The sequence below is a fragment of the Liolophura sinensis genome, chromosome 7 (assembly GCF_032854445.1).
Source record: "Liolophura sinensis isolate JHLJ2023 chromosome 7, CUHK_Ljap_v2, whole genome shotgun sequence".
NCBI lineage: Eukaryota > Metazoa > Mollusca > Polyplacophora > Chitonida > Chitonidae > Liolophura > Liolophura sinensis.
This window is the reverse complement of record NC_088301.1, coordinates 8,650,203-8,676,343: the sequence shown is the minus strand read 5'-3', so window position 1 is coordinate 8,676,343 and position 26,141 is coordinate 8,650,203. Positions and strand designations below refer to the sequence as shown.

General features: G+C 40.5%; 1 protein-coding gene across 1 annotated transcript; it reads left to right on the top strand.

Moving 5' to 3' along the window:
- The first annotated feature begins 12,712 nt into the window (after positions 1–12,712).
- Positions 12,713–17,078, top strand: LOC135470490 (growth arrest and DNA damage-inducible protein GADD45 alpha-like). Its single transcript, XM_064749466.1, has 6 exons — positions 12,713–12,883; positions 13,972–14,076; positions 14,316–14,439; positions 14,997–15,110; positions 15,283–15,428; positions 15,865–17,078. Exons 1-5 carry the CDS (start codon positions 12,837–12,839, stop codon positions 15,385–15,387), a joined length of 495 nt encoding a protein of 164 aa, XP_064605536.1. The 5' UTR covers positions 12,713–12,836; the 3' UTR covers positions 15,388–15,428; positions 15,865–17,078.
- The last annotated feature ends 9,063 nt before the right edge of the window (positions 17,079–26,141 follow it).

Below are 26,141 nucleotides of genomic sequence, written 5' to 3'. Positions count from 1 at the left end.
CACACCATATTGTTGGAAGACAAGCGGTTTTCAACTATACCCTCAGACTGCGCAGAAGTTCCTACGATCATCGTCAACGACTTCTTGTCATCAAGGCCTCATCAACAATGGGAGTGGCATGCAGCATATATAAATTCCCTGGCCACGACTGGGTTTGAACACGCATTGAAAGGCAAGGCGTGTATCTTCGAAAGACACGCTTCCGGGATTAAAATATAAACATATTGCATGCGTTTGCAAGCAAATGGAATACGTTCACATTTTTTCACTATTTGCTGTCTTGTTTTACAACTTGTTTTTGAAACCCTCGTTAGCTAAATCGATTGCAGTTTTCCAGGCCTACGGCTCTTGGCCAACAACGTAACGTTCTAGAGCCAAACAACAGCTGGTTTCCTACGGCCTTAAGTCAGTGGCTTTTTCACGTTACTGGTGAAGAGCGGTTGGTTTTTCTCCGCGATCTGCCCAGTTTCTTCTACACGCAAACGCCCCCCACCGGGGCACGTAGCAGGTTGGCTACCAACTGTGCTTGTAAACTCTTACGTTTGTGTTTTTTTTTCTGGGTTAGCCTATAGACGTCTAGTATATATTTACGTCATCTTAGACACAGCGCCTTTCACAGAGCCTCGGCTGGAGCACCTTAGCATGATCTACTATGGAGTAAACACATCGCTTACCCAGGCGGTAAGGGTAATCGATTTACGTAAGCTGATCGAAGGGTGGTCGTCACCACTGGATGTGTACACAGACGGATGGGGGAAGTGTATCTGACAGGAGCACATGACTCCGTACACCAATGTACGCTATGTGGAAATGGAGAGACAGTTGTCAGATTAAGTGCTTGAAACCCTGGCAACGTATTTGCTCTACCTCGTACCTTACTAATAACTCCTTCCGGTATAACCAATAAACCATTTACCGTAGGTACACTCTGTCAGTTTGGTAATATGACGACTCAGCATGTAAAAATGCAGTTATTTATTTGTTATTGACATTTTACGCTGTTTTCAAGAATCTTTGACTAAGCTATAACAGCAATCATATATTTATGGATGGAGGAGCGACGAACAGTTTATGACGCGACGTAATGAACGTTAGCCAATGGACGCTATTGTCTATTCGCTATTACGAGTAAAAATATAACGGGAAATGAGTACAAATTGTCTTCGAATTGGAGGTATTTCTTCATTAATATTCATGTAACATACGCACAAGTAGGCCATAAATAGTCTCAATAGTAATAAAAACCGATCTACATTAACGATTTTGGTAAAATTTGGCCAGAATTCACCCTAGCGCTTCGCCCAGTTCGGCGACTGTCCCGTGATTTCACAATAACTTTACAACAAACCACAATCTGAATTATGTTAATTAGCCATTTCTTATACGATTTGCTTTCAGCAGAGGTAGCAGACGGAAGACTAGAAGTCATCTGCATGGGGAGAGCGGGTCTAAGCTTGTTTGCTCTGAGTATAAGCTCTGTTTTATATCATTAGTTCAATTTAGCATCGCCCTGCCAGAAAAACAGCCAGTAATAACATGAGTTGACATAGTTACAGTACTTCAATACTCCTGCCAGAAGCAAATGATGTAACCCCTCTATAGTTCTGTACCCCAAATCGAACGCAATAGGCCAATTAGGGATCGGGGCGCGTTGGAAGGTGATCCATGGAATCTACCCGCATTCCAGGCATGGCTTTCGATTAACACATCAGTACATCAGCCGGAACAAGAATGTCTATAAAATGCCACAGAAGTAGTTGCGATGTGTACTATGTGAATTACTTTCAACATTCAGAGATCGTTTGTTTACCTGCACATGGACTGATGAGCTATTTTGAGCTCGAGTGAAGAAAAGCACTTTCGCTCTTGCATAGCTTAACTCAAATAATAACATATACAAAAAACAAGAATACGTTTTTGTACACAGTTCTTAATAAATCGAGACCATCGCGAGAGCCTTCGAGGGAACAACAGAACGTGGTAAGTGAATCAGACAATACCATGCCCAAATAAGGTACTGTCAATTCCATAACGCTGGCTTACATTTATTTCCGGTCCAGAAATGGCAAAACGGTTGCAGACATACATGCATCATCAGTATACACGAACAAGCAGTATCGATTTGTTTCCCTCTGCCACAGAAACCCGGAAATCATCTGCAGTTAGACCGCTGACTCATGCTGTGGATGACGAGAGCAATTCCCATATGCAACCCAGGCTGTACTATACATGTACATACATGTATGTACATCCATTATGATATACCGGCCCCAATAGCACAGTTGGTAGAGCGTCCGCTTCGGGGGCGGTAGTTCCAGGGTCAATCTTCGGTCGGGTCACACGAGGATTAAAAAACGAGAAAGTCGCTTGGCCTCCACGGATAGTGGTTGACCAGTATCAGTTTTATGGATCGCGGCGACTTACTTGCCTTCGGTAAAAAATCGGTGGAAATCCGTTCTGCTACAAGGAGATACATTACACGTACATGCACTCTAAGGACTCCTCATATGACTGAAAAATTGTTAAGAACGACGCTAAACCCTGAGCACTCAATCATCGTGAAATGGCTCTGATAAATATGTACAGCTCATCTGCCGTAAAGCCATTACCAATCGTTTTCACATTCGTTCCGTCAGCTAGACTGTCAGCTGATAAAGGCACTGCTTATTCAAAGAGATTGAGATATAATTTATGCTCCCATCTCTTGGCATTATTAACATATTTATTGGCCATTTTGGGTAAATTCTAACTAGAAACAAGACCAATTTATCCGTACAAAAATCGTGACATAAGAAAATGTTGGCTGTGCTGTGTATATCATGCCTCATAGCTCTGACGTTTATGGCACTATATGCAGACACATGCAAATTTTCGAGAAAAAGTATTTGCCATTTTTTGTCAGTTGTAATATGGTAATGCCAAAGTTAGGTCGACGTCCGATTGATATGGCTGGATGATACTAATTAAGATGATTAAAAGTATGAAGCAAAGCAGGGAACACCATTATAACGGGCCACACATAACCAGTGACACACATGACTAGTGATGTTCATCACATAACTAGTGACGTTTTACACATCACCAGTGACGCGTCCTACATAAATGACAAGAAATACTGTATTCATCATGCAGAGATAAAGAAATATTCAAATATAAATATTTATTTACTTGATTGATTGGTGTTACTCCGTACTCTAGAATATTTCACGTTTACGATGGCGATGAGCATTATATGGTGTGAGAAAACCAGGCAACACCCGTGGGGAACTCAAGACCCTTTCGGTGTTGAATAAATGATAACAACAACAACGACCATAGTATGATAAATGGTGTCTTCTACCATAAGGCCACTGAAGTATACATGTGTCGTGTGTTTTGGATTTCCCCAAGGCCACATTGCAGGCACCAATATATTCCTGATCTGTTTGCTCAGTACGATACATCCAATGAGCAGCAGATATTGACATGTGAGTGACCGTACGAGAGGTTTACAACAGAGAATCCATACCTGACCCAATTAGTGATTATAGGCAAGTGAATGGTTATCTGTATGGGGAAGAAGATGAAGCTCCGTGTCGGCTATATAATCGATACAATTCAGCGCTCAGAGTGCACGTGTACTTCAAGTTACTGGGCGTTGGTCGATAACTAGTGGTTCAGCTAGTAGACTATTAACGATAAATCCTTCACGGTAGTACAATATTTCGCGACATTTCATATTTCTCAGGAAATAAACAAGTAAGGATAGAGCTTACTCGGTACTTGGTGCTAGGCGCTGAGATGTTAGAGCAAGGAAACAGTACTGGTTGACCCGGTGACGGTATAATGTGACTGGGCGGGTGTCATGTCTGGTGTCCTCGGCATGATACTTCAGTGGCGGCAGTAGGAAGCATCGGGTGTATGTAAGACGCAGTATTTGTACACAAGCCTAATGACTCCTCGTCGCCATATTACTAAAGAATGGTTAAGTATGACGTAAAATATTTATTGATTTGATTGTTGTTTAATGCCAACTTTTCACTTACATGATCGAAGGGCTTGGCTGATCGGTGGGTCGTAAACTGATGTGCGCCTTGGACAGTTCTAGAATGGCTTCACGTGTTACTGGCATCGATTCATTGCTTTATTGTAACAAACTGTCATGAACGTATACAGAGCCATTTTCCCACCGGCATCGATCCATGTAGTCATTAGCAGAACGCTAAGTTTACAGCATAGTTTGTTTGGTGTCTGCTACAAGTAAATGATTCTAAGAAGGAATAAAAAACACAAGCTTGTGCGTACACCATGCGGGACCTATATTTTGTACACAGGTAGATGTCTGTCACACTTACTTGTCCTACAATGTTACCGGGTATGTTCACCTTCTGAAATATGCGACCAGATAAACTCAGTGCGACATTGTTTACCAGTTCATGTATACTCTCAGCCATTCTTATATAACCGGATGTCAGCTAGCCGACCTTGTACAGATATTTCCTGGAGTTTTGTTGTGGGCGACAAAGAAAATACAACTGTATAAGATTCTACTAGGAAGATAGAAATCTGAGAAGTTCCCTATATATACATTTAAGGATGGCCCAAAACCAAGCATTCATGGCGTATGACCGCAATGAACCCGTGTCTCGTGGCAAAAAAGGGTACTTGGATCCACAGTTGTACGCAACATGTCAGATTTAACAGGACAATGTCTGACCTACATACTGTATAGCCAAAATGTATTAGCCAAATGTCATAAGAACGCCAATGTACTTATTATGCAGTCTGCATACACCGAGCGAAAACCTCAAATTATTATACAGGTAAACCTCACAATATAACATACCAAGTTTGTGAAAGTTAGCTATGATTAAATATTGCACTAGAGGAACAATCTCAAGCGATGTTCACAAGCCAAAAAACCCAAAAGGTTTGTATTTGTTAATATGCAGTTTACAATGTGTCCTTACACATAAAAGTATAATAAACGCTAAAATAAAAATGGCTTTAAACTACAGTTTTCATAAGGCTTGAAAGGTCAGTGCAAAACTTAAAGTGACCAACAATAATACATGCTCATGATGTAGCAGTCAACTCAACTGTGTGCCCAAAGTAGGAGGCGTCAACTTGGTCCTGCGCCCCAGCAAGTTCTTCTATGACGTCATCTCCAAAACTTCCCGACCGTTGACAGAAAATATGCATAGTATAAAGGAATTACTAACAGATTCAAAAGAGAGTCCGAGTGAGGTCCGCCCGACCTCGCATGGTGGACATCCCAGCCGCTTGCAAATGAAGATTCATGTTTTGACGGTCAACCTATATAGGTCAAGGCTTTTATGGTTGATGTTTCACAAATTAGGTATGATAGCCACCTTATTTCACACTGAGTGTTTGGGGCTGAGTTACAGCATTTAGCGTGAACCACAAATTAGCTATGATAGCCACCTTATTTCACACTGGGTGTTTGGGGCTGAGTTACAGCATTTAGCGTGAACTACAAATTAGCTATGATAGCCACCTTATTTGACACTGAGTGTTTGGGGCTGAGTTACAGCATTTAACGTGAACAATAACGCTTGTTGAAAATTAACAGGACTAACAGTAATTGGCCCCTTAAGTCTTCAGTGTGAGGGGTAATATTGTGAAATCTCCGGTAGATTTTCTCTCTGTGTATCTACTGCCACGTGTCATCTACAAGAGAGCGTTCTGTAACTTTTGCGCACACCCACATGAATGAACTATAGTAGGATTCACAGGCATTCTGTTTTCTTATTGGCCTCCGGACCTTGTACTTGCCCCGAAATCACGAAGCGATCTTAGACTACAGTCATAATTTTAATCATTAAATTTAGTGTGTTCCTTTCTGTTATTTTAGCTGAAATTTGTTGTACAATAACTTACCCAGCATTTACGCTGTCAAGCAATATTTTGACCTCGTCACATCAGAAATAACAGTTTTAAACTGATTTGGAATTTTCACTTAAGTCTAGGATCCCTTCGTGATCCTGGACTAGATCCTGGACAGACTCACAGCACGACTATCTTCGAGAAAGGTACAGCTTATGTTTCTTGTTTCTAACTTTAGAGCCTTGTAATTCCCTCACAAAAAACACCAAAAAACCTCAAATCTTGGTGCTATTGGGATTATTAGCAATGAATGGATAATGGATCTCAGAGTTTTCTTTTCTATTAGCAGTTTGTCTATTTCTGTCTCCGTGCATCTATATTCAAGACAGTTTTATTTGTAGGCTGGTCCAGGAAATTTATTTTATAACTTGTGAAATTAGAGACATTGTGAGACAATGAAGCAGGTAAAATGTGTTTTGCCCACATCAGGTAAATGATAAAATCTCTGGCCATGCCATTCGTTTACACACGGTTCGAAACAAGATGGCAGTCTGGAATCAATCCACAATTACCGCATGCAATTTCTCGCAGACTTAGGAAGTGGCGTCTTTGTGGCTTACACGGTTGCTTGGGATTTTACCCCACCTTATATGAACCAAGCAACAGCACATTGGCAGCCTGTCACGTCTATATAGGCCTCTCAGTGAGATATCGATCCATGTAGGCATACATTCTCACACTGACGACAGGAGCATCTTGAACGAACAACCCGTCAAGTATTACGCAATGCAATCCAGCAAAACACAAACATGTTATTGCCTCATTCCTCGCGATGAATAGCTTATTACGCTATGAATTATAGGAATATTTTCACCCATAGCGTTAGTTACTTATTCATATATTGATGATTCAATGTCAATTTCAAAGGAATTATATGTCTTATCGCAAAACCGTACCTGACTTCTCAAGACCGACCTCAATGCTGACATCGAGAGCGGTTCATGGCCCATGCTCCTAAACAACGCATGAGTCGCTCTCTACATTCCCTTTACCCCCACTGCCTTCACTGGCAAATTTTGTACAGAAATCTTGAACAACGCCGAGGTTACTGTGGTCACGGTGGTGAGGCATGGTATGTCAGAAAACACAGAAACTCTGTCTCAATTTTTGGTTCTGTTGATACTTGATACACATGCATTCTCTTAATTTAAAGTATGCGTAAGATGATTCCAGGGTTAGGGCCCGACCTGAGTGGTCAACGTGCTTATCATGATGACCCGCGAGGTAAGGACTCAATCCCGACCTTGGGCGGTTGAGAATTTCGCCGCTCTCGCTCTCCGTGAGATCTTGATGACTGTAAGTGGTCGATGGCGCTCACGTGCGCGTTTGCGCATTGTAACACTAACTGAACACCACTTGCCTTTCTTCGGCTATTTGTGCATATTTGTAAATCACACGTGAAAAAGTCCGTCATTAACTTGCCAAAGGTCGGGTTTTACCTCATGCTATCAGGTTTCCATCACCCATAAAACTGACCGCGATGATATTTTTTTATTTGTTTTCTCTGTTGTTCAACGCCATGCTCACGATTTCTTCACTTGCAGACGATGACAGTGCAAATCTACCTGTAGTCATACCCTCCGGTGTTCACACATTATAAATACATCCATCTAACTGCTTCAAGATTTACTTTAATTTCCACACACGTGAATTGTGAATGAATAACATTTTCATGCCCGAGAATTATGCTCAATTATGCTCAATAATTGACTTCAATTGACTTTACATTACATCAGTATGTGTCTTGTTCAATTTATTGATTTATTTACTTATTTGATTGGTGTTTTACGCCGTACTCAGAAATATTTCACTTATACGACGGCGGCGAGTATTCTGGTGGGTGGAAACCCAAGACCATCCACAGGTTACTGGCAGACCTTCCCACTTACCCTCTTAGAGGAAGCCAGCATGGACTTGTTAAATGTTGACTCTGTATTCTATATGGATTATATATGCTAAAACGATGGCTTAAAACTATATATATGGTAAAAGTTGACCTTCCATTATACGTAATTGCTCAAACCTTATAAATCCACTAGGGGGAGGGGGGGGGCAGTGTAATGACTCAAGTGCCTCTCACTTATGCGGTGGCTATGAGTTCAACTCCAGCTCATGCTAGCTTCCTCGCCGGTCAAACGTGGGAAGGTCTGCAGCAACCTGCGGATGGAACACACACACACACACACACACACACACACACACACACACACACACACACACACACACACACAGGCAGACATACATACATACATACATACATACATACATACATACATACATACATACATACATACATACATACATACATACATACATACATACAATCACACTATCTGCATGACGTGCATCCCATATAGGGTCAATGCTTGATATTATATTTCTTGCTGTTGGTTTTCTGTAAACAAAATAGATATAGTGAAATGTAAATGAGGTGTATGCACTGAATAAATATGACCTGGTAATCACCGTAGTGCATGGTTTACTTCACGGCGAGCGTGCGATTTCTTTTTTTTTTATTTACTTTTTTTCTTCTTTTTACTTGTCATGTGTGGTTATAAATCAAGCACCACATTTGAATAGACCTATAAGCCTATACACCTAACGTATTCTGATTCCCATCATGATACTGACAACACGTAGGCCTACTGGAGCTATAGCTACTTACATACAAATCTTCTCTAAAAGATAAGCCTTCTCTTACATTTTCTTTCCGGGTGTGATCTCTTCACATATTATCTTACCAAACTTAAACTGTTTACTGAGAGCAGCCAAACAGAGCAATGGTGTAAAAACTGTACCCGATAGCCCTGCTCCAAGACTCGTGACTTGCGTTTTGAAACGGTAGCTTCTACTGTATAGACTTACAAAAGAACATTATTCTTCGTGGCACTCGGCCAAATTCACGCACATTTATATTGCAGACATTCAGTGTTGCCTTTCCCTTGAACTTTCTTTCGGCCACTTTGTGTGTATCTTGGAAGCTGCTTACTAACGCTGCCTGTTGTTACATCTGCGACCCATCAGCGTGTAAAACGTCGTGATTGGTCGAAAGTCTGCACTACATAGTCTGTTATAACGGCAAGATCCCAGGTACAAGAACCCGTTACACTTGTACTCTTTCACCATGACCTGGCTGAGTGTGTTGGGAGATTTTTTGGGCTTTTTTCTTTGTTTGTTTTATTTGTTAAGACAATAATTAGTGGGGGTGTGGGGGTGGGGTGGGTGGGGGCTGGAAGGGGTAGCAGATACGGGAGACATTTGGCTATGATGGATTGTCCTGCACTATCTTCATAATCATAACAGATGAGTTACCTCCCTTGTCCCTTGTCCCCGTCGAACCCGGAACCTTGCAGGTCACGCTGGTTCCATGAATGAGCCGAAGAGAGTGTGTGGGAAATGATCATGTAATACGCGTTAACGTTGCGTATTTTGGTGTTGCCATCGTAGTATCTCCACTGTATTACATTCTACAACAGGTAACTTATATCGTGTACACCTAATACAGTACACAATATATCACTTGCATTGATATGGATTTGCATATATATCAGCTAGCATGAATACAGGCCAATATCATAATTGGTCAGGATTAAATATTGTTGAGTTATACTAGTATAAAATATTTTGAAAAAAAAAAAAAAAAACCTCATAACTTTCTTGCATTGTAAATTTGAGGCAAATATTGCCCCGCTCATATCAGACGAAACTGAATTCACGCCATTTAATTGACTCGCATGACAATAATAATATTTACTTATTTGACTGGTGTCTTACGCCGTACTCAAGAATATTGCACTTATACGACGGCAGCCAGCATTGTGGTGAGTGGAAACCGGGCACAGCCCGTGGGAAACCCACGACCATCCGCAGGTTTCTGTCAGACCTTCGACAATAATAATAAGTCAGTAAGTTACTCAGATATCTGTATATTAAAGTTGCTTTCGGAAAGCTGACACTCAATTGATTGAAAATCAGGACATTTCCATATTGCTCGCTTCGCGTACAAACCCCCTGTAGTCTGCGAAGACTACGAACACAAATGCATGCTGCATGAAACGGGGCATCTAAATCCGCAATACCCAGACATTTAACATTTGTTTTATCACGCTTTTATCCTTGTAGTTTATTTTGAAAATTGTGATACAAACAGCTGCAAGTCAAACAAATAAACCTGATCGTGTATGAGAAAGATAGACGTCCCACAGTGTGCAGGAATAAAAGGCGGTGATGACTTGCCTACAAAAACATGCTAGCGACTGCCCTTGACGTTGTTTCCATTCTTCTTGTAGATATTGCAATTACAGAATGTATATGTGGGTTTTATTGATTGACGTCTGCTCAGCTTAACAGCTGTGTTTTCCTTACTGGACTGTCGCCGTACTGGGTGGAGCGATTTATTTTTCAGTTGTGTTGTTTTCAATCACACACCGATGTTCATTTTTTCTCAGTAGGTGCATGATGATCACAGCTAGTGACAAACCTGTCAAAGCTCTCTGCATGTGCATTTCATATTTGATATACCAAGCTGTCAGTCGTTGACTCCTCGCCGCAAGAGATTGACTTTGTAATCCGCATCAGTTTAAGCCTGCACCGGAGCAGCATTGCGAATTACTGGTTATCCAAACCTTTTGTCTCTTCGCGAAACCCGTTAATCCGCTTAAATGCTACTCACTTAATCCGTTAACATTATCAGCGTAAAACAAGCCATGTGAACAATCCGATTATAGCCATAAGGATTAAGTCCAACAAACAACGTAACAATTTTTTGTAAATCTTTTCACACAAACAAATGGAAGACGCACATACAGTACCAATGTAAATATTTTCCCACCTGTGATATTAACGAGCACCAATACTAGGAGTGCAAACTGTACTCAGTAAGAACATATGGATATAATGCTTTATCTGATGGTGCGTGTCAAAAAGCTGCACTGATTTTCATTAAGCGTTCATTATATATATAGTTTAGTAGGATATCTACTCAGTAGACATGGTGGTCTACACCAAGTATTGTCACTTTTACTCAACACGATGGCCCTTGCGATTCCCAAGTCTCGCATACTACACTGGTGTCTGACTCGGGCAACCTAAATGTCTAAAGATGCATGCTTATCTATACAGTTTGTTAATTTCACAGAAACATTTCGCCTTTACAAACATAATTAACTCCGGGAATGCTCCGAGTGTTCTAATAAACTGAAATCGGTTGGGTGAGTATCATATGACCAAAAAAAGTCTTTGCGCTGGTTCAAATTCTCCAAAACTACTTTTAGAACTCCAAAATCATTTGTTTCCATAGTCACCCGATAGCACACGCCAAGCTGTTTCAGTAAAGTTCAGACAGATCACAGGTAACTTAATTGACACCTGAAAGGGAAAAAGCACCATATTGCTACGTTACTCCCCCGCAAACAAACGCTTTGTTTTTGCTGTTCGTTTCTAGGGAGGGTTTGCCTACACTTTGCGAGGTGTGACAAGCATGCCAACCGCGCCGCGAAAAATGCTGATGAGTTAGCGAACTGTCGAGAACTCTGCTGTTCAACCTGTGTATATTTTTGTTGCAAAATCTGTTCAGACAATAAACTCAGCGGGGAAATTGTCTCTCTTTTGAAGGTAACACAACGTCTTTTAACATGCCGAGTGTATTCGAAACGTGTGACAGCTGTTCTGGTGAATATTTGATTGCAGCGCACCTTGCTCTTGACGCGGTTACCTCCCGTGGCCCAGGTACAATCACTTGGCGTGTCTGGCACAGGTTCTTGAATTGCATGGTCTCTGTCAGATCATTGCCGCGTGACAACCCATATCAGGCCTCTCACAAGCTTTTTCATGTTTGTGTTACAGCTGAAAATGTGACGATAAAACTGGAGATAAAGTCAGACCTATTTATTATACATTTAAAGCAAGCGCGCTTGATTCAACGCAGCCACCCATCTTTTATATAAAAGTACGCCTGCTTATTGCACTCTTTTGGAGTATAGGAAATGTCAGTATACATAGTTATTAGTTGTTATTTCCAAAGATAATGCTGAACCCACCTGTACGACATACATGTGTACTGTATGTGTGTGGATTTCGAAGGAATAGACAATGCAAGCATATTATTCCCTATATTAATTCATGTGTGCAGTACTTCACTCAAAATGTAGCTCTATTATAAAAGGGATAGTTGTTAATCTACACGTCATCAGATTTGACGAACTAGAAATTCCCCATATGTACACGTACACGTATTGGTACGACATTATAAGGACAACGTCACTTGTGCTAAGGTACATATTTACATCTATAGCTACATTTAGCAGAAATAAAAAAAACCCACAGTTCTGGGTAAATCTCATTGGTAGGCATAACGTTGTGTTTCAGTATACTGTTGCATGTAGATATAAGTCTACGTGTGTGTGTAATCCACCCAGGGAAATCCCTGGAACCAGCCAGTAAAGTTGTTCTGGGTGGATCGATGCAGGGGTTACTCAGTACACATTGCTGAGGCAACCTGATAAATAGCTTGAGCAGGCCTTGTACTATACGATGTTTGTAACATATACACAACAAAGACTAAGGCGCTTAACGAGTCAAACCATGGTTCGGAAACCATTTTCTGTTGTAGCTGCTATATTTAATTTCAACCCAAGACAAGAGAGCACCTGGTTGAAGCACTGACTTTGCGCTATGTGTCCTTCCAGCGTGTCACCTTTGACGAGTTCACCCGCTGTGGACAAAGACCTTGCCGTCTAATGCATATTCACGATTTCGCCCAGTTGTTAGCCAATCAGAATCCGCGGCTCCTCTGGTTCATGCCCTCTTGATATAAAAGCCACGTCGACGAAGCGACGGCAGTACATGTGAGTGTTGACCTAAAGAGCAGACAGACGTGGTTATATACCTCTATAGCTTATACAACTATCTTACAGCGATTTGCTTGATTTTTGTGGATTTACCTTGAGAATATGACGCTACCAGATTTGATCCAAGCAGGAATTGAAAGCCAGAAAGAGTAAGTACATGTATTTATCTCCGTTTTAACGATAGACGTTGAATGCTGTCTATGAAGGCTGAACAAAGAGAAGCTTGCATCAGAACGTCTAACATGCAGCTATCGTGAAGACAAGGGAACAGCCATACTTTAAATCGTATTACTGTAGAAAATCGTAGGCTAAGCCACATATATTAATTTTCTTCTTTCGAATTCTACACAGATTTAGTATTTTGTGGAAAATATCTATGCTTGTACCTAGCCTTGATCATATCTAAACGTTCCAGATTTTGACGTGGAACGAGGTCACGAGATACTGACATCTAAGTCAGTAGATCTAAGCCCTCGTGGTTGTCACTTGACGTGCATGGGATTTCCGCAATAGTTTTACCTCACTGACACAAAATCTCTCTTATAATCCAATCATTTTTGCAATTTTAGCACACTTAATTTACTTGGCACTATCGAATACGTTAAGAGGTGTGTGTTATATATCGACCTTATTAGCACGCATTGTCTATTGGCATACTTTTTGCATCCAAGAAATTAGTGTTTGTGTGTAATTGTGAAGTCTCGCAAACGTGCTGTCTGGCATCTACATGTACCTATAACCTTCAAACGATGTCACGTTGCTGAACACTGGTAGCTGCCTCTAAGCACAACAAGGGTCTGATTAGAATTCGACTCCCAAGGATAGGGATTGGTCATTATTATGTAATTTTTTTAAGTACATCATTAGACATATGTTGATTGGTTTCTGTATAAACAGTGTAAGCCAGTATATATCTGCGCTACATAGTAGAGGCTGGTACGGCGGGGTACACGCGAGCTAAGGCTGTTTGCTGACTGACCCAGATACGTTGTCATAACACTGGGCGATCGAATCGGTGAACCCCCGACTCGCTCGTCACTCGTGACTCAGCTAGTGTTGGGGAAACCACCCTAGCGGAGTCAGAGCTTTAGATTTAGTACTGACTCACGCTGGTGGGGATTTAGTCATCGGGATTCCTGGACAAGCAAACTCACCAGACCAGCTCATAGCACCTCACCCCACCCAAGCAAAAAGCATTTGGCAGTATGTTCACATAAGATTCTCCTTGTTTTTCCAGTACCAAAATGAGCATCGGAGCTGCAGTGAAAGAGACATTGTCTCAAGCCAGAGGTGACGGAAGAGTTGTCCACGGACTTTTTGAATGTGCGAAGTTGTTAGAAAGGTAGGTTCTTCGAAAAAATTATATTTCGTAATTCAGTATTGTGAAACAAGCGCAATAAACTCCATAGAATGACTCATTAAATGCCTGTATCACTTGATTTTTATTATGCCTTTTAGTTAAACTGATTTTCCAGGAACAATTGATTTTTTTTTTTATTATTAATTTTGATTTTGTTTTAGTTAAATTAGCTAATAGATATTTTAAAAAAATAATTGTCACTTTATATTTTGTGTTTACAGCGGAGACGAGAACATATTGTTGTGCCTGTTGCCGGTGGAAACAAACTCCGAAGATGTGACGGTACACATAAAACACACACTGATCGAGGCGTTTTGCTGGGAGAATGAAATTCGGCTGTTGAAGGTAAGCGTGCACGTTTGGCGTTTATGCATGTAGTTCACACGTCAGCAGAATTTTCTGTCAATAAATTCAGTTTAGTGCTGCTTCACAGAAATGATAGAATCGATTTTATCACGATCTGTAAACACATCTTATTTTTAAATATGGGGGCAGACTGAATTAGAGCCGAGGGCTCGTTCCTTGCGGCGCTGTGATTGGCTAATCTAAAATCTAGGGTACAGCTGTTTTCCAGCTACACCAGATTTATCCGGGTCACAGCGTTGAGAATAGCTAGTACCAGGAAGACGCATGTTTTTCATTTCAAAGAACTCTTAATACTGAGTCGATGACTTCCTTGTATTTGCCTATGTTAGCATTTTTTCAATACTTTCTCCTATACTTTCGAATGCCTTTTTGGTTGTTTCACGACTTTGGTTATAGACCGGTTTGAAACTGACATGGCGACACTCAGCACTCGGCAAAAGAATGACACGTGTCAATTAAAACAGACTGTCACAATATGATACGATTTGCTTGGGGTCTCCGCAAGACTAATTGTTCTTCTACTGTTGTTTTCTCAGGTTGATTGCTCAAAGAAATTGGGTGCTTTGCTTGTCGACACCAGTGAATTAAAGAATGACAATGATTTGGCGGCAGGACGAACCAGTCTCGACTTCAGCTGCGTTTTGATAAAGGTAAATAAAAATCGTATGGTTTACAAATATTTATGTGTGTTAGAATTATGAAAAACCATTATCATTTATAAATAGTTTGTTGTATTGCTTTAGAAAATATTCAGTGTATATTTTAAGGAAAGAATTTCCATGGCTCAATCTCTAAAGTATATTTAATTGTTATTATTCACAGGAAAATGAAGAGCTCAGTGAATCGGAGAAATGCCTGACTGAATACTACAACAACCTGATGTGCAGCGATGTCTTTCCATGTCCAATCATTGACATACCAGTCTGAAGCCTTATTTTAGCCCTTGGATTCTTAATCAAACTTCTCAGGTGTGTAGTTTTATCATCTCGATCAAATAGTTTTACACTTATGGATAAGAGAATGAAAGTGATTGTGATTGCTGTGTTTTATCAGGCTGGCAGGGTGCCCTGATTGAGGCCTGCATGGTCTATCTCTAGCGATCTAAAACATCCCCGGATTGCCTGCAGTAAAAAAGACAAAATTAGAAGCAAAGGAAAGTTAAATTTGTTCCTCTGCACTGCTTCACTGGGTCAGAAGACCACAATCAGCTGTCATTGATGCATATTCTATTTAAGTTGCAAATATTTCCAGGCATTTATTATCAGTTCAAATATCACAGGTCACAGATATATAAAAAAAACAATGGCTGTTTTCTATATGTATGAACATACATGTAAATGTGCTCTGCCGGACTGCGGTTAAAATGCAACTGTATATTTATGATTTCATTGATCATTTTTTCAGAGTGCATCTTAAACCTGGGAAATGTGTCCAGCCTGAGGTAACCAGCCAGTGGCTAGGGGCATGTCCGAGCCCAACTGACCAAAGCCTCGAGGCCTTGACTGCTGACCCAATGAGTGTCTTTGGGGTGTGGATACCGATCTGTCTGGTTCCCAAATCCTCCATACCAAACTGGACTGGTCAGTGGAAGTGCTTACCAGAAGCAGTGCTGTTCAGTGATGACTGATGGTCAAGCAGACCAGTCCACTCTTGACCACTGGAACAACAGATCTTGCACAGTTTTATCTCACCATTATGAGATAAGGCACAACACCATTACCAGATGAGGCACAACACGAGACCAAGGCCTGAGATATCAGATGTCGATATCCATTAATGACAGACACATGTCTCCTCCTGCTGAGGAAATAACACACCAGAACTGTACATCATCCAAATCTGGGTGTCCGTCTAGTCCCTACAGCTTGATGTGCTGTTCAGCTAAGAATCATATGCAAAAAAATATGTACATAACATTGGGTTATGTCTAATTAAGAAATAACTAGCCATATGCAATTTAGCCTGTAAGTGCTGCATGATCCATTATTTAGTGGAACATCTGTAACATCTGGAAAGCAGTAATATATTTTGTAGCGAACGACAGCGAAGCCTGAAATAATGGCAGTTGATGTTAATGTTGTTGATAGCATTAACCTGAACATTATGCAGTTTTAATATGCTATTTTTTAGAATTTCTGACAACTCTGTTCATAACTCTTTACCATGTCCGTGAGGAATTGAATAGTTTTTGAACTGCTGTATGGTCAAATCTGAATAAGCAATATTATGACTCTGTAACATTGTTCATTTTGTTTTACTTTTTGTCTTAATTTTGAGCTGCAAATGTACTGTTAATTTATTTGACATTAATTTATTTATTCTTCATCATTTGGCTTCAGAAACGGGCTCATTGATTTGTTGAGAAGAAAACATATTTTGTCTCAGTTTACAAACGGCTTTTGAAATGTCTTAACAGGCTGTGCCTGAAATCAGCATAATGCATTTATACAGGAAACATAATTTAATGAATTTTCCATCTCACGTTGTATTTATTTTGTGGAAGTAACTTAATACATAAACACTGTATATTTATTTTATTTATTTTTTAACTTATTGCCATGCAACACCTTGTGCAAGGCCTTTTGTGATATTACAAATAAATATGAATTGAACATTAATTGTTGTTGTGTTTATTGAGTTTACTCATAAGTTACAGCCGTGAATATTTTAACACTTTATCTATTAAGCCCCTATGAATGTTTTTTTTTCTGTAAGAAAAAGTTAGTTCGATGTATCACAATGGCGTTGATTCATCGGTGCAGTTTGTCAAAGTAACACTGCACCCCACCAAGCGGATGAGAGACTGACGTCAGATTGCTCTATCCAGTCATATGCGATCACACATTTAACAGATTCGGTCATTGTTAGGGAAAAATGAATTAACTGAGCCTAAAGCGTAAAAGGAATTCCGACAAATATGGTGTTGCTTGCTGATATTGATATTGAAAACCACCTAGACAGGTTTGGTATACCTCATAAACCCTGTGAAACATCACTGACCAATAAGCCTGACAGCTTCAATGAACCAACACTTCGTCTACATGTGCTAATTCTACGATCTTCCATACAATGTATAGTTCATGCATGGAGTCAAACGTTCCTGTTCTTGACTGTCCTAGCACAGCACTGATTATTGCTCTTCCAATTAATTTCATTTATGCACTTAGATGTGTAGACGAAATTATGACAGAGTATTTTTTTCCGCTGTGGATTTTGACATGACGTATTCTTCTGATGGTTAAAGCCGGTAAGAGACATGTATTGCGAGAGCGAGACTGCCAGAAGGTTTGTTATGAAAGTGTCGATATGGCAGTTGCCAAGGCGCCACGCGATGTGTTACTTTTGGACCTTAAAGCTGCTAATAGCATGGACAAACCTACAGTAAGTGAGTTCGTTTAAAACATGAGCGTAGAATATTCTACCTCTAAGCTTAAAGTAACGAAGTACGTTGTTCTATATATCAATTAACACCATGCAAGCTGACTTTGGCACCAAATCGGAACCGTGCAGATTCACGGCATATTTGTACTTTGCACATATACATAAAACAAACATTACCGATTGCCATGTCACCCATGTGGACGTAGTATTGCATGCAATGTATATACGAATAATTACACGCAGCATGGTAACTACATTGAGTTTGCCGTATGAGCATTTGACATAGGAAAACAACAACCTAGACAAATGCTTTATGCAATCCGTGTTAATATTATCAGTTGCGGTGTAAGACATGCACCGTATGAAATGTCACACGTGGTGGTATGTCCGTGGATTAAACACCAGTATGTATAACCAGTATTTAACGACCACCCCACCACTTATTCACTTATTCGACGGCTGCCAGCAGTATGGTGGGAGGTAGCGGGCAGAACCCGGGGGAACTTACGACCATCCACAGGTTGCTGGAAGACCTTTCCACGTACAGCCGGAGGGAAGGCCAATATGAGCTGGACTTGAACACACGGCGAACGCATTGGTGAGAGGTTCAGAGGTCATTACGCTGCACTGGCACCCTAATTACCTCTGCCACGGAGTCCCCACCCCAAAATACATTTAGATCTGTATCATAAGAATAATACATGCATATACATACAGGCCTGGGTTTAACGTACAGACTATTTACACATAGTTCACAAAGAATTGCCAGTATGTTATAGGTACATGTATTTCATATATCAAGCAGATGAAGGAGACACTGTTACAAGTTAACAGGCCCTTGATCAATGAGGTCGTGGGTTCAAATCCTGCCGCCGTTCATTTTCAGCTGAGGATTTTAGTTAAGTATTAGTCTGGCGAGGCTAGAGGTGGAAACCCGGGGGTCTCCTCAACCCTTGACCATAGGCGCAGTCGCATTTAAGTGAAATATTCTTGATCTTGGTGTAAAATACAAAAGCAATAAATAAGTCATGTTAATTAACTGCAGACGTTGGAAAATGGTGTTTATTTAATTTTTATATTGGAGTTTTATGCCGTTCTCAAATAAAGTTCACTTGTAACGACATCGGCCAGCAGTATGGTGGGAGAAAACCGGACAGTGTCGGGTGGAAACCCACGACCATCCACAGGCTGTTGAAAAACCTTCTCACGTATCATCGAAAAGAATGCCAGCGTGAGCTGGACAAGAACTCGCATGCAGAGATCGAATTAGTCAGCGTTTCCTGGGTCACTATGCTGGGGTGGCTAACCAAACGATATGCAACGGCCTTATGGCATTTTAATTCTCACGCAGACGATATAATTACGCAGTATATAATACAATTTCATACTGACACATCGAACAAGCTGATAAGAGGCATCTGGGATACAATATGTCACATTATGGCATAGTTCACGTATTTCAGTATTATTTGTTATTTTCAAAGACATGATGCATATTGCTACCCCTTTGCTCTATGCTAAGCTTATGTATTGGGGGAATTAAAACGAGTAAATTATGCAAAGGCTTTATAAACACAATGAGCGTCGCGTTTGACAAGAACATATATGTAAGCTAACTGGGCACCTAATGGGCGCATCACGCAGGTTTAGACTGGATTTTCCAGACCATGAACAAAGGTCTTGTCTAACGAGCCGGTTGACCTTGACAGCTGTCGTTGTCATACCACTTTGTAGATTTTCTCACCATGGGTAATGTACATGCAGCTGCCATACTAAAAAAACAGCGTGGGAGATATGATCAACCAGCAATAGATGTTCATTTCTTCTTTAATGTCGCTGTCCTCCTTTTTTGTCTTTCTAACATGCATGTACATATCAATTGAAACGAACAACAACAATATATATATAGAGAGAGAAAGATCCCCTGGTGAGGAGAATTTACCTAGCGTGCCTGACCCCATACCCTTGATATGAGTCGTTGATCGCGTAGATATAAAAATAAAAGTACACATAGACTGCAGCATAATAAGCATAAACGCATGTATAACACAACCTCATACTTTTGAACTATACTTCAAGATTGTGCCCTAACCATGAACGCTCGAGATGTGGGTTCACTCGTATATATATATATATATATATATATATATATATATATATATATATATATATATAGGAACATCCAGTTTAGCTTTGGGCTGCCACTTATGGGATCGAAGATGTGGCGTAAAGTTATAATGAATCGATCAATCAACCGATCATTGTGATTGCTGTTACATTTACGATGCAAGGAAGAAATTTATTAATGTTGTAGACTGATAAATTACTTTGTTCGAGGCATTGACTGATAAATTAAATACTTGAGTGAAACTGCATATTTGATGGCCGCCATTACATCTATATACATCTGCTTGGAGGCTTACATTTTTTCTTCTCGATAGTATCTCAAAGTTTCTAATTTCAACAGAGAGACCTAATTCCCTGCGTATAATGTGGGAAAAAACGTTTAGTACTACTTTAGCGGAAAAAAAACTCACAAAATTTGTTCAAGGCGCATGCACCACTGATAAGAATGATTGAAGTGGCCCATTGTGTCGGACAATCCAAGTGGCTTTGTTTGTCTAAAGAAAAAAACGGCGAGTTTGGGGAGACTATCTCGATAAAGGAGACTAAATCTTTGCTATGAGCGTGATCCACCTCTGATTGCGAAGATGAAAGAGGGCTGAGGGTTACGTACGGGTGCAGGCAAGGAGTGTACTATAAATACAGTGCATCCAGGGACTCCATCGTGGTATAGAAGATATGCCTGTCGGTAAATTTGGCCTGTGTTTGCTGACTTCATGTAACCGATTTGACAGCCCTGTATAGGGATATTACGTAACGGTGCATGTTGTGTTTGAAATAATGCGATGTAAACGAATAGTCCCATTGGTTAGTCCTTTCACTGGACCATTTCACAAGTGTATATGCACATGTATCTCACGATATAAAGGTCATCTTTATCACGGTTCGCTTACTTCCAGCTGCTCATCCCAGGTCCGTTCTGGAACAACCCCTGAACTTATTGCTTTAACTCTGCGGGCAGTCATTTTGGTATTTTTAGGGTGTGAACGTACAAGTAACCCCTATGGTCTAAATATGCTAATCCCTTTGTACTGACCCGACAACAACAGCTCATAATTGACATTTCGAAGGTCATCCGTTACAGTTGAATGACCACAGACTACCGGTCAAACTCCGGCCCCGCTGACCAGTGCAGTCTACCCATATACGGTCATTTTGACAGGTGGGGATGTTCAGGAGGTCGCGCGCTCGCTTTTGTTCGTTCCCTGAGCAATCTATAAACCCACGGGACATAAAGAGAGAGAGTCTGTCTGAGACCGCTATAGCTGACAGCCACCGGTCTTCTTTGTGTGTAAGTTATTTTAAAAATACATCGCCCAAGGCGGTGTTTTGCAGTTAATATATCCCCATCCCTACCCAGTCGCCATGCTTGATGTTCGCGCGGGTCTGAAAAATGAAAAGGTGCGCCTTTTTTTCTATGGCAAAACTGTTAATCTGCTTTACTCTTGTGCTTGGCGACGACAACAACATAGACTCCTTAGCAGGTTAAACAGACCAGCTGTCACTTAATTGTGACCTATAGTCCCCCACCCCCACCCCACACACACAACACACCTTCATTCCCTCCCCGCTCCACGCGTTTGACACTTTTTGCGCAGACTTGTCCGTTCCCCATCACCTGCTCCTTCTATGTCATTATACAGCGCTGAAGAAAATATCGGGTATATACTTTTTACTTACATTCATTCATTCTAGTCATCTGACATTCGATCAACAAAGAAAGCAGACTGAACAAGTCACGATCTGTTTGTTACTCCTGAAACACTCGCTCTTGCTCCATTGATAACTGTATATTATAGGGTGTATACAGTTAGAAACTTCAGACCGTCAGCCATCTGGAGGTCGTCTTTATCCGAGAGTAAATAACAGTAAATAAACACCGAGTGATGAAAAAGCGAGGCGTCAGATTATTGCGTATTCCATGAGGTGCGTTCAGAAGAGATGTGTTTGCGTTACTCTTTTAAACTGAAATTGACACAAAAATCCTGCACGTGCACCTTACCAGTCACTAGTGTATACCTTTATAACAAACTGCAAATCTGACATCAGTTCAACGACGAACAGTGTGGTTGACCGGCATGTGATGATGGTCAATATTCTAAGAATTCCCGTCTTTTTATAGAACAGCAATATCAATTAGCAATTGCAGAAGAGCTCTAATCTATTTTAAATGTATTGAACAATTGAATATCAGTTGGACTTCAAAAGTCTTGATTGCATTTATTAGTGACCGCTGTAAAAATAAAACGGCCCGTTATCCCATCTCTTTATAGCTCCATGATTATCCCAGGGTGCTAATCCGCAGATTCATCCGTGCACGTGCGGCACTTCAATAGCTTTTATAACCAGCTGGTATTACCACTATAGCCCGTTATATATGCTAATTTGAGTGTGCCAGGAGACTGACATATCTAAAACCAGCACTGATGGATCGGTTCAATCGATGATAGAATATCTGATCGATCCTTTCATGTCATATGTAAAGGAGTTACAAGTATAACATGGTTAGTGCCAGGTTAATCGATCTTTCTGTGATGTGGTTTTATTATCAGAGGCTGGAAGTTTTCACCAAATATCCACCCACCCACCCGCCACTCGCCCCCCCCCCCCTCACCCGCACACCCCCTACACCCACCCCCACCCCCGCCACAAAAACAATATAGGGCCTACGTCTAGGGCTCAGTTATACACATAGGTAATTATAATCTCCTACAAAGTGTGGTATGTAACTACAGTACCAAGGCAACATTATGTCTCTTACACTGTGTTACAATATGATAGATTTAGTCTACTTTGACCATGATAGCTTTGTGGAAGCGAGGCTACGCAGGAAATGAAAGATTATTTCTAATATTGGAGAAAAAAGACATTATCGAGGCAGGGAAGCCGTTTCTATTTGACTGTCCAACAATAAATATGCAAAGAATTGACTGAACAAAAGATGATTTTTTTTTCTTAAGTTTGCATAGTTGTAACTGTGGATATGCATTATGGTCGTGGTAACAAAGAAGAATGTTCTCATAGCAACAGTCCGGGTACTCACCCGTACGTGCCCTTTGGCATACCCAGTAGACGGAGACTTAATTTGCATAAAGCTAAATTCGATACCCCGGGAATATTGGGTATCCGGGTAACGGGATTTCACACGCGCTCGCCCGACGCGTCGTTAACAAAAGATGGGCAGTCTGATAAGTTTTAAACCAGTAATTGACTGGCAGATGTTGATGCTAGTGTCGCGTGGGTACATGCTAGACCCACGTGCCACCCACACCCACCGCACTCAGCCCCAGGTCCCCAACCCCCATTCGAGGAGCAACCCTTTATAAAGCTATACTGCCATTTGACAGGTGAGGGCCGATTGTGAAGTATCAGCCCCATAGTTTAGACCTTGTACAGATTCCATGGAATGAATTATTAATGCAAACCTATTCTTAGTAGGGTGTGTTATGTGACTGTTTTAATCATCTATAACCTACTATAATCCACTGAATTAAAGTAGATTTAACCCTCCATGCACACATGCACCCTTGGAGCTCAGATGTCTTTAGACACATGCTGACCATAATGGAATACCTCTCGTATTAAAACACATGTTGCTCAAAGAAACAATGGTAATCGCCACTGAGCGTGAGTTGAGTGACCACTACTTCTACTTCTACCGACAGCGCGTGCACCACACTCTGATCTTGCTTTTCATCTTCGCCATCGCTAGCAAATTTATAATAAACAAACCATTGTGTGTTGCACGGGCTCCAAAGATTAAACTTGTCTTGTGATGGTAGTGATATACAGTGAGCGTAATAATAGAGACTGCAGCGCATGGGCTGTAACATGTATGAAATATGACGAGTCCATACTTGTTACACAGCGCATATCCCAATGTCTACACTCACTTTACACCACTGCCACCACCAGACCAAGTTTGATTTTTGGACCGTGTACGACGTAGGTGGGTTTGTTATTAGGCTATACATCACTACTAATGTCCTTTCGCGAACCTATAATTAGCACTCATCAATGAAATTATATCAGATGTCCGCTAGAATAATGCATATTTTAGGTAACGGAAATGCATTTGTATCAAGTATTAGTACACATAAAGTTTGGCACACTGGATGTTTTCTTTCTTTCTTTCTTCTTTGTTGACATCCTTTCATGTCTCATCACCTCGACCCGTTTCCTTGGCGTTGTTCAAAATTTCTGTACAAAATTTGCAAGTCATTGTATAGTGAAGAAAAGTAAACGCAGAAAGCGGGGCGTGCGCTGTAAGGAGTATTGGGACGAGTCCTTCAAGACGTGGTGGTTGTCTTCATCACATAAGTAACAAAACGATTACTGCGCTGGTACAGTTATTGGCAAAAGCACTTGCTGCTGTATGCCGCACTCACTCTGTCAGCGAAGGCGATACACTAGTGTGTGGGTGGCGAATATTTGTATGCACAGCTTATAAACTTAGTTTTAATGGTGCTGAAAGGTTGGAAATTTACTAAAGGACCTTTTTTTGATCCACTGTTTAAAGGTGTATTCAGTGCGTTAAAAGGGTGTTAACATGATATGGAGACGAAATGTAGTGTGAATGCTCATTTTGACATCTGTGCGTGGAAAAAGTGGGTGTTGTCAAGGTGTGAAGTATGCTGTGATGGCTCTTATATTATATCCAGTTATCTTTCTAAAGTCAGCTTACTAGGTAACCATGTATTTGACTTCACTTCAAAGTCAAACATCCAGTTACATATTTAGCCAATGAAGCCATGACGCCATGCTAGATAACAAAGACAATGTTATTTATTAAGCTACATATTTAATATTTTTTTCAAGATAAGCCAAATAATATTAAAAGCACAGAATAAAAGAAAGCTCCTGAAGCCCCCAAGAGAGATGCCATGGAACTGGTGTGGGAGTTAACTAATTCGTGATAAAAATTACATGCTTTCAAGACTACGTGTGCAGAGGATATGTTTGCGTTAACATTTGTGAATGTCCAAATACTGCCTTTGAAATTATTTCAAATGCAAATCCATTAATTTTAGACAAAATTGTACTATAAATATCAGTTTTCAGACTGTTTTGACAAAAAAACACTATTTCTTACATCCCTCCCTGAACATTAACAATGGATCTCTGCTATACCGCTATTGGAATGTGCGCAAAAAAAAAACAACAATTATCTGTTTCATACCGTGAGAAGTTTTTAAAATTCTCATTTTTGACTTAATGTCACTTTCTACATTTTGTCAAAAATGGCAGTATTGAAAAAGGAAATTTACTTTTCTGGATACCCAATTTGTCTGACCTGCACTACATACCAGTTTCTCTCTCTGTAATCTGTGTCCTCTGGAGATATTTAAATGATCGCTATATTCCAACTGAAATTTTGGAGCGAAAATGAAATGTAATTTCTTAAATTTGTTGACAAATCTCCCGCCATCATGCTGATAATAAGTGTTTTTAGTATATGTTTAGCAAATACCATGGATGAATATCAAAAGCTTTGATAACTGAATAACTTGCCTCTGTGTAAAAAACATAAATGGTGCATGTACTAAAAGCAAATGATAGCAAGGTATAAAGAGAGGAGCAAGATAACATTTCTTATACATGTAGTAGTGAAATGACAAGGGAACATCATCAAATCCAATCATTTAAAATGGTGTTTCAGCATATTTTGAAGTTGCAAAATATGGTAAATCTGATGTATTTTATTTGACATGACATGTCAAGTGATCACAAAAGTTGTGAAGAACGTTGGAGAGAATCTGAATGAACTCTCAACAACCATGCTGTTTGTGAAGAAAGAACCATTAGGCAAACATAGACAGACGTCCCCACTGGGCTGGATAGCCAGGTGGCCAAATGCTAGCTATTTTTTTTGAGTGGGTGAGTGAGTGAGTGCTTGGGGTATTACATCGTACTTATCAAGTTTTCGGTCATATGACGACGAAGGAATCCTTAGAATGCATGTAATGTGCCTCCTTGTTGCAGGGCGGATTTACACCGCTCTTTTATCTAGTGCTGCTTCACTAAGACGACTTAACGAAGGCAAGTAAGTCGCCCCGCCCGAGTCATTATACTGATACGGGTCAATCAGTAGTTGCACTATCCCTTCTATGCTGAACGCCAAGCGAGGAAGCTACAGCTTCCTTTTTTAAGATCTTAGGTTTGACCCTGGATATGCC